General features: G+C 42.4%; 1 protein-coding gene across 1 annotated transcript; it reads left to right on the forward strand.

Moving 5' to 3' along the window:
- The first annotated feature begins 222 nt into the window (after nt 1-222).
- Nucleotides 223-9,582, forward strand: LOC119896339 (polypeptide N-acetylgalactosaminyltransferase 1). Its single transcript, XM_038709778.1, has 8 exons — nt 223-230; nt 387-557; nt 2,721-2,838; nt 3,140-3,320; nt 4,967-5,106; nt 5,195-5,293; nt 5,489-5,623; nt 6,567-9,582. Exons 1-8 carry the CDS (start codon nt 223-225, stop codon nt 6,711-6,713), a joined length of 999 nt encoding a protein of 332 aa, XP_038565706.1. The 3' UTR covers nt 6,714-9,582.
- The last annotated feature ends 694 nt before the right edge of the window (nt 9,583-10,276 follow it).

The raw sequence follows: 10,276 nt of genomic DNA on the forward strand, positions 1-10,276 counted from the left end.
GAGCCTCTGCTCGGCCGCATCAAGAATGACAAGTAAGACATACTCACACAAAAACGACCCACACACCATTGGCGAACAAATAAAAAAATCAATAACATATTGTTGAGCCTGCAGGGGGCTTGTCCTTGTGTTAATTTGATGTATAATTACTCATTCTATGTTAACTGCTTCCTGCAAGCAGGTACTCTCATATAAACCCACACCAAACACATAGGCTTTAAGATGGTGTGGTGAGTGATTGCTGATGGGAAGTCACAGCATGGTTCATTGTTTAAATGGACTCGAGGTGCCACACCTTTCAGACAAGCATTGATGACCACCTGAGGTTATGATAAATGTGTGCGTGGTTTGTATGTCTGTGCTGATGGAGTTTCTGTTTGCTGTAGGAGAACTGTGGTGTGCCCCATCATCGACGTAATCAGTGACGATACGTTTGAGTACATGGCAGGATCCGACATGACATACGGGGGGTTCAACTGGAAGCTCAACTTCCGCTGGTACCCTGTACCCCAGAGAGAGATGGACCGCCGTAAAGGAGACCGCACCCTGCCTGTCAGGTGGGTGATGCAGCGGGAAGAACCTTTTAAAATGGGACAATCTGGGTTAGATTCGCCTTTTTGAAGTATTATTCAGCTCATTGTTTAATCACTGTAAGCTCCGGGTCAGCTAACCATGACCTTTGACCTCTCAGTTGGGTCAAGTGAAAAGAGAATTTGACTACAGGGACAAAATTGAATTATTAGTAAAGTACCACATGAATCATACACCCTAACTCTGTCAGTCAGCTCTTTCACATAACATATACTGTGAGTTTTAGCGTTGCTTATAGGCATTCACAATTGATGTGTGCAGAGAAGTCACACTTAATTTACCACAGTTAATAATCATAAAATGTCACTATGCCAGAATTCCTGAAAGAACAGACTGAACTTTTGAAGTCAAGATTTTTAAGTAAGGTTCTGTTTAATTTTGTTCCTTGCATCATTTGTCATGGCTCAGGCTTTAGAACTAAAATCAAGAGGTTATTTCTGCCTATCCATCATGTCTTCTTCCTGCTCTTGTTTCTCAGCATGCTTGACGCCATCATTCAAGGTCACACACATAATACATCTTATATAACACTCCGTGCCCCTGTTTTCAATTGTTTTTCACAGCTCTGCGAGACAAAATTTTCGTAAGGGTGTCTTGTAAGTGGCCTAAAAAAAAATGGGATGAAGTGTCAGGGCAGGAAATTAAGTACTTTAAAAAGTAAAAGTACTTTACACTAATGACAATATTTACATAAACCCTGTGTTGTTACAAAGTGGCGCTACATTTTTATGATTTGAAGAAGACTTGAATGGTATTGCACATAAGCACGTTTTCAGAATGAGTGTATTAGGTTTCAGTTAAGCACGAATATAGCTCACATCATCACGTAGATTTTGCCAGTGGGAAATTAGAAGATGCAGTAGAATCAGCCGCTGATGTGATTTCGACTTTAATGGCTGCTAATGTGACTTAATTAACCAGTGCGAAGCAAGCTACAGGCCTGTTGCTGTCGCACTTAAGAGGAGCCTCATGGAGTGACGGTACAGGAGGAAACCTCTACAGCTAAACTGGTTGTTACCAGCTCAGCTACCTTGTAATTTACAGTACTGTGCAAAAGTCTGAGGTCACTCTGGAAAGTTCTTCTTTACAGCTATTGGGCATAAAAAAAAACGTATCCAAGGTCTAAAGAAGACTTAAAGAAAATGCTCTGAACATATTAAATCACCTTGTGTCAATTAGAGGCTGTAAATCCAACAAACAAAAAGCTTTACAGGATCGCCTGGAAATAAATGCATGACTGCCATGGAGAAATACTAAAGTTTTACATTCTTAGTACAAAATAATAACCTGTATTTGCCGTTTTTGTTGCTATTTATTGTAGCAGTATCTGTGTTTATTTCAGTGCACAGTGGGGTTTAGGCAATAAACCCTATTTTTATGTAACTTTTTGTAAGTGATACACATTCACTGTTTAGATAAATGTCTTTTAATTAGAAATTGTTTTGCACTGCAAAGTACATCTTAAGGATTCCCACTAATTAGTAGGTTCTGTTTGTTTTACTGTGATGTCTTTGAATCTTGTAAAAACAGCGATTTAATTGTAAGCCTATGAGTTTGGAGAGCTTTCATATGTTTGCAGTAAAAATAAAAAGCACACAGACATCTATTATTAATGTGGCCATAATTCAGCACTTTGTTTTAATTCTACAGATCCTATGTCTGATTGTTCAGCAACATCTGTGTTGTTCAAAAAGCTAGTATTTGTGTTGCTTATTATTTCCCACTCTCACTCAAGTGCTCCAAGCAAACCGTTACTTGCTCTCAGGATGTGTTTCATCCATGTTTGTCCATTTGTATGCAAGGTATTGTGTGTTGGTAAGGGAACTTGGATGTCAAATGAAAGCAAAAACAGGCAGTAAGGTAAATAAGCCTGACCTACAAAGGAGGAAGCCATTCTGTTGGGGAGAAATAAAGGAAGAGGCTTTGAGGCCATTAAATAGTGACTCAACCAACAGAGAAGTGAGCATTAAAACGGGATGAGAAAACAGGAAAAAAGAACAAGGAGTGAAAGTGGTGAAAGATAAAACTCTTATGGGATCTGTAGATACTGTGAAAGCAGGCCTTTAGTGAATTAAGTGGCATTAACCCACCTCACTTGTTAGTTACCCTGGGCTCCCCTCTCTGTCCAGGACTCCCACCATGGCGGGCGGCTTATTCTCCATTGACAGAGATTATTTCCAGGAGATCGGCACATATGACGCAGGCATGGACATCTGGGGTGGAGAGAACCTGGAAATCTCTTTCAGAGTGAGTAAACACACCCGCAGCCAAGTGACATGACTGTATTCTTCCATGCACTGGCAGGCATTCAGGAGTGAGTGTCTGCTCACACACATGCACATTACACTTTTTGACTTCTTTGACTAAATAGCTGAATTGACTAATATTTTATGAGGCGTCATTCTGACTGGCAATCAAACTTATTCAGACTGTCACAACACAGACAGGATCAATCTGCGTCAGAGTTCACAGGTCAGCCTTTGCTCTTTCAGGCCGTACAGTCTATTCTTCCCCATATATGTGTGCTGAGGAGGCTTGTTCTTCACAGATTTGGCAGTGCGGTGGGACTCTAGAAATCGTTACATGCTCTCACGTGGGTCACGTGTTCAGAAAGGCAACACCCTACACGTTTCCAGGAGGAACGGGACAGATCATCAACAAAAACAACCGGCGCTTGGCAGAAGTGTGGATGGATGAATTTAAAAATTTCTTCTATATCATCTCACCTGGTGAGTAAAGGGGTGTGTGTGCGCGTGATTGTGTGTGTGATTGTGCTCATGCAAGTATGCATGTATGTGCTCGTGTGTGGAGGCTAATCTCCGTGGCAGGTGTGATCTATCCATTAACCCGGTGACAGTGTGATATTGCAGTGGTGACCCAACAGTGCGGGACGCAGGGAGACGAGTAATTTCACGCTACTAAGCATCTCTTTACACACACACACACACACACACACACACACACACACACACACACAAGCTGGCAAAAGGAGAGACCAAAAAAAATGTAAATATTTTCAGATGTGAAGCACCTCGTGGAACTCGCTCTCAAAGTCACTCACTTTTTGTTTAGCAGGCTGCAGATTGTCCACAAGGGGGAGCTGTTCTGTTATTGTCAAACCAGATCTAAAAGTACAAGAAAGGAAAGCAGCAGCAGTGTAGTCCTACACATTTCTATGCGTTCAAGATGACTTTCGGCAACTTGATAGCCAAATGTGAGCTGCAGGCGACTGCAGGGGCGGGGTATATAAACACTGCCGTCAAGTCGGACACATTCTACCTCCTGTAGAGCGTGTGAGCTTAGAACAATGACTGATCAGGCAAAAGGTGATTCCAACATGGCGCAGCTGGAGAAAAGCAACTGTGGTCAGACTCAGAAAACTGCAGCCACCTTGCTCCTGGGAGATTTTAATGTCATGTGGCATGGTGAAGTTTTGCATCGCCGGCGAAACTCAGACAAATTTTCTAACTAGCATGCATCACGTTAAGTCAGCCATGCGAAGCGGCACATGAAGGCAAACGCACCTATAGACATATTGATGTTACCCCCTACAGGCAAAGAAAGAAATAGCTGCTGTAATTCTAACACCTAACCACCTGCTTGCAGGGATTTCAACACTTAAAGCACGTAGCCTGATGGTTAGACTGAACTGTCATTTTCGTTTTCACGTCATTATTCAGACATTGTGTTCATGTTAGCTGTTTTCAGTTTGGGAAGGGTATTATTTTTCCATGCCCAGTAAGTAGTAAATGATGTGTCCGACACAGAAGACGTTAGCAGTAGTGGCTGATCGAAGCTGTTAACATAAAGTTGTCAATTGAGATAATAGGTTGGTTTAAGGATTATTTCTGTCTGTGAGATTTTGTCTCCATTCTTAATGGAGGCAGGCAACACAAACATAGATCATACTGCGCAAACAAACAGTCAGTACTTAATACGTACTATCAGTTCTGACAACCAAGAAGGGGATCATCCTGCAAGGCTGGTTTGAAATGTTTGAACTTTTTTCAACTCAAACTGGGTTTTTATGGGATATGTACTAGTCATGAATTCAAGCAGACTACAGCTGCTGCCCTCTGCAAAGGAGCAAGCCCCACCAATATATAGAAGTTTAAGTTTAGAGATCTTAGTCAAGGTGTCACTTTAACATAGGCTTTTTTTAGGTATTTCACCAGATAGGTGAGCTCTGAAATTCAAATCAAATCACTGTGTTTTCTCATTCTACTTTACCAATAACACCTTTTAAATAATGCTTATATGGAAAAATGAGTTTAACAGCCATTCGGCAAACGTCGGATGTATGGATGTAGTTTGGTGCCATAATTACTAACCTACATGTTTGTGTTTGTGTGTGTCTATGCCTATGTATGTCCAGGTGTGACCAAAGTGGATTACGGTGACATCACGTCTCGCTCGGCTCTGAGACAAAAGCTTCAGTGTAAACCCTTCAGTTGGTACTTGGAAAACGTCTACCCTGACTCCCAGATCCCCAGGCACTATTACTCCCTTGGAGAGGTACATTCATTCTCACACACACACGTACACTATCTGACTATGTACTGATGGTGTTGCTTGAAGTGTTTTCTGTGTCTATTCTGTTCAGATCCGCAATGTGGAGACCAACCAGTGCTTGGACAACATGGCCCGCAAAGAGAATGAGAAAGTTGGCATTTTTAACTGCCACGGCATGGGAGGCAACCAGGTATCTGAGGACCAAGACAGATGGGGAAAAATTATAACATAAAAAAACAAATACTGACACAAAATAAGACAAAACTGTCAACACTGTTAGCCACAGTGATATTACGCTCATTCCTTCCTGGCAGTAATCATAAGAGTAAGTGAGAATGTTGAGGAGAAGAAAGATTTGCTTTAAAATTCTTTGTGTGATGTGCAGGTTTTCTCCTACACGGCCAATAAGGAGATCAGGACAGACGACTTGTGCCTAGATGTGTCCAAGCTAAATGGACCCGTCATGATGCTCAAGTGCCATCACCTCAAAGGCAACCAGCTCTGGGAGTATGACCCTGTGGTGAGTGGAGGAAGGAGGAAATAATAAAATGATTTACTGGTAGAGTAAATGCATTTACGTTTATTCATTTAGCTGATGCTTTTAATCCGAAGCGACTTACAATTGCTATATATGTCAGAGGTTGCATGCCTCTGGAGCAACTAGGGGTTAAGTGTCTTGCTCAGGGACACCAAAGGCAAAGGGGGTGCTGATGGTGCAGTGGATAAGACCACTGCACCATCAGCACCCCCACATGCACACATACTAACATACACCGAGGGTTCTCATGCAGGTCTCGAAAGGTACAGGAAAGCCTGGAAAGTTATAAATTCCAGAAGCTAATGATAAAAATATTTAAAAAACAAGAATAATGCTGGTGAAATAAAAATCATTCAAATTGTCACATACTGTACAGTCATACACCGTACAACATCTAGTGAAATTCGTTCTCTGCATTTAACACATCTTAAGTGTTAGGAGCATAAGAAATAAGTTTTTGTCTATTTTTACATACAAATACCCTCTGAAACACACTGATCGTGAGTATTTCCTGTTGCAAATAGACACTGAACACTGCATTTTCTAGTTTAAAAATAAAAGTTCCTCCTGCAATGCGCACAACTCAGAAATAGCATCCCGTGTAAAAAAAGAAAAATTTGGCTAAACACAAATGAGGTGCTGATTATGCCCCAAAGTTTGTTTAGATGTAAACTACAAATCAGATTTGTCATTTTTACCCAACTCAACCACAGCATTCCTCACACTTAGAGCTCAGCCAACTAAATCGAGCTTCATAATTAAAGTCTGCAATAAATAAAAAGAGCTCTGTCTACAGATACACTGTGTGAATAGATACTTATGTACATGCCCTTGTGAATTCAAGTGAACCAGTCAAAAGCCTGATTTGCGTTCCCTCTCATACACACTCACTCACACTCACTCTCTCTCACTCTCTGCTGTGCAGAAGCTGACCCTGATCCACGTCAACAGTAACCAGTGTCTGGACAAGGCCAGCGAGGAGGACAGCCAGGTGCCCAGCGTCAGAGACTGCACACACACACGCTCCCAACAGTGGCTACTCCGCAACGTCACACTACCAGAGGTCTTCTGACCACACTCCGCACACTCACAAACACACACACTCACACACACAGCGGCCCAGAGTAAGCAATCGGGGGAACAGACTGTTTATTAAAAATTGGGCACCAGGAAAGGAAAGACTTCCCATGAAGGGGATGCGGGACGAGAGGAGGTGGGATTGGACGGTACTACCTCTGCCGGAGATCAGAGGGAGGAGAGTGTTTGACCCTCCTCGTAGCGAGCAGAGAAGAAGGACTCTTTCCAGGAGAACATGGCTGTTGCTTTATGTTTGTTTTTTGTTTTTAAAGAGATTTTAACCACACTGAGTGGCTTGCTCCTGGCCGTGAATATGAGACTGGCTGGCGGAGTCGTAGTTCTGCACTCACAGCTTCCCCGGACAAAGCAGTCCATCCCTCAGCTCATCACTTAACGTTTACTGACTGCCTCTTATGAAAGAGTGTGTGCCCTTATTTGTGTGTGAATGTGAATTCTGAGATGAATGTATGCTTTGAGAAGGGGGCTGAATTCCTTGTTGATGTCTTTCTTTTTTTTATTTAATGTTGTAGTGGATTTTGAAAATTAACTCTGAACTCTTATGAAGAAGCATGCATGGGCAAGTGAGTGAGAGTGTGGTGTGTGTGTGTGTGTGTGTGTGTGAGTGAGAGACTGTCATGTGGATGCTGTGTGTCAGAGCCCCTCCTACAGTCTTGCAGCAGTGTATGTCTCCCTCTGGTGTCACTCCTCGGCATTTCATCCTACAGACTGAAGCCTCCTCACTGAGGGATTTCCTAAGGGGCTGCACATAAAATAAACAAGAGGACCGACCACGAGGACTCAACGTCTGCCATCGGCAGAGATCTAGAGATAGAGGAATATGTTTGTGATATCTTGAGATTTCTATGTCCAGTTTTTACATGGTTTTGTCTGTTTCTACAGTCCTGTGAGAGTGCCACAGAGCAGTAACCCTAGTCTGTCTGTCCGTCTCTGTTGTCTTTAAAGGTGTTTAACATAGTGCTAACACACTCACAGAGGACTCTGCATATGTAACTGATGTTCACTGCCTAATGTAGTGTTAAACCATAGGGAAGTCTCCCATACGGCACTACATAGTCACACACACACACACACACACATCCTGTATACATATAGGAAAAGGCTGCACTAGCCTGCTACTTTAATCCATTTTCTCATATCTTCTCAATGACCTCTTAAAAAAAATACACTCCAAGGGCTTCTTTCCTCCAGTGGAGTGTGTGGATGAAAGCATCGGCGTGTGTGTGTGTGTGCCTGTGAGAGAGAGAGAGAGAGAGAGAGAGTGTGTGTCTTCAGTACTAATCCCAGTCCATCAGCTCCCTGTTTACTAGAACAAACAGCTCTCAGATTCCTTTGCTGTTGGACAACCAGAGCCCGTAGTGTAGACTGACAGCAGATCAGCGCATCCCCTGCGTCCGTTGTACAAAAGAGTAAAAGCTGCTTTTATTTTCTAAACAGAGCCGAGTCTCTGCACTCGCCTGAGGACGCACAAACAGCAGGAAAAGGAAGCCTGGAGAGCAGTTGTTAGAATATCAGAGTCATCGCTGAGGTGTGTTAGGAGACTTAATCAGGGACAGAATAATAATTGAAAGGAGCAGAAGGGAGTGAATGGTTGAACTGTGGATCACAAAGCGCAGCAGCATACATATCTTAATCCATAAGTACATATCTCACTTTGCAAGCTTTGCAAGATTCCACTATTCGTATCTCAGTGAACCAGACAGCTGAACAGTTACATCAGTCTGTCATTTTCATTTCAACCATCATGCTTTCTTTTTTTGGTTGGTTTGTTTTTTGTATCACTCCTGCTTCTGCGAGTCAGGGCTGGAGAGGTGACTTCATCAAGGTTTTAACCATTTCGCCTTCCTCCAGTGGAGGAAGGGTTTACACATAGGACACCGGGTTCATCTTTGTTGTTGTTTCATGTCTAAGCGAGTGTCTGTACTGTGAAGATGTGAAAGTTTGATTGTGATCGTGAAACAGAGGGAGCATAATGATTGTTCTGATCTTGGGGGAGGGGAGGGGGAGTTGGGGGGATTTGAAGTTGAAGTGACATGTCCAGGCTTCCACACTGAGCTGATCCAAATGTAGAAAATAAAGGCAAAAACGTTTACAAGACAATATGAGGAAAATGTTGATTTCTGCCTCATTTTGTCTGCACACACACGCACTTTCTCTTCCGTCAGAAATGGTTCACAAACATGAAGGTTAAGTTTGATTTTAACTGAATTCATGAGGCGAGTATCCATATTTCAGTGTTAAAATATTTAATATTAAAACGGCGTAAACGAATAAGCTTGAGCTTGACAGTTGTTCTTGACCTTGGAAAACAGCAGCTGACCAAACAATCTCCACTGAAAAGGTGCGCTGTGGAGTTTTCTTGTAAACAAACAAAAGTTCCTCTCACTAAATTCATGTTTTTTTAAACAGATGTTTTAAATATTTTTGCGTCGTTTACGACGTCATCTTCATTGCTTTTGTTGTCACTTTAGAAGAACTCAGTTGTTAACAGAGGAAGCATTGGGCTAGGTGGCAACCACATAGGGTGTGAAATGTGACCGCACCGGCATGACACCCATGGGTGTTAAAAGATCATAATCTCTCTAGAAGACACGAGTCAGGGTAGTGGCAAGAGAAGTGTTGTGGGGAAATGGGTTTCTTTTTCATAAATGTGACAGTGCAGTTTGAAGGTAATAGAGTCGGGCAGCAGACTCACTACATGTTTTGCAGTGGATTATTCAAACTCCTTCATTTGATCTGTTGAATTATTCATTTGTCTGGATTACACCCAGAGAGAGCCATCAGGAAGACGTATTAGACAAAAGTGTTTTGCATACACATCTTTAATAAAAGATGCTGATTGTCTGCTTCTGTCTCCTTAAAGCATCTCCTGTGTAGTATATGGAAAATTAGGACGTTTTCATGCAACTACAGCTCCTTCATTGCCTGGCTCTCCCAAGTTGAGTTGCTCTCACGTCATCAGTGGACAGAAAGGCCAAGAACTCGGATGTCAAAAAGGTCACTCAGCAGGGCAAGTGTCCTCTGTTTCCTCCTGCTCCTCAGTGAAAATCAGCCGGCCCTGTAGATCCAAGAAGCGTCTTCTTCAAGGAGACCCCTCACTCTCTGTCGACGAGTCTGCCTTGGAGGACCTTTTAGAGCTGCGAGAGCGCAGGCGACACCGCTCTGGTTTATATGCTGCAGACTTCAGAGGAACTATGTGGAGTCTTTGAACTGAAGAAATGGATCAAAGCCGAATGAGACTGTGGCCCCAGAGGGAAACGAAAAGACAGAATATTGAAGCGTGTTGAGACGAACAGAGTGAATACATAAAGTTGGGAGTGTGTCCATCCAACTTAGTCGTCTTATTGTTTTATTGATCCTTGTTTGTAAAATCAGCGTATTTCATTATTAAGACACTGCGCTAACTCTCATTACTTTAGACTCATTTTTGGTTTGGGGGAACTGGTCGTATGCTGCATTTTCTCACAAAGAAATAGGAAAAAAAGAAAAGCTATGAATGGTAGGTAATAGTAGTAACATATTACAATAATCAGCAGTTAT

This window comes from Micropterus salmoides, unplaced genomic scaffold (genome assembly GCF_014851395.1).
Source record: "Micropterus salmoides isolate LMB-PRFRI ecotype aquatic unplaced genomic scaffold, ASM1485139v1 Ms_hic_scaffold_940, whole genome shotgun sequence".
Lineage (NCBI taxonomy): Eukaryota > Metazoa > Chordata > Actinopteri > Centrarchiformes > Centrarchidae > Micropterus > Micropterus salmoides.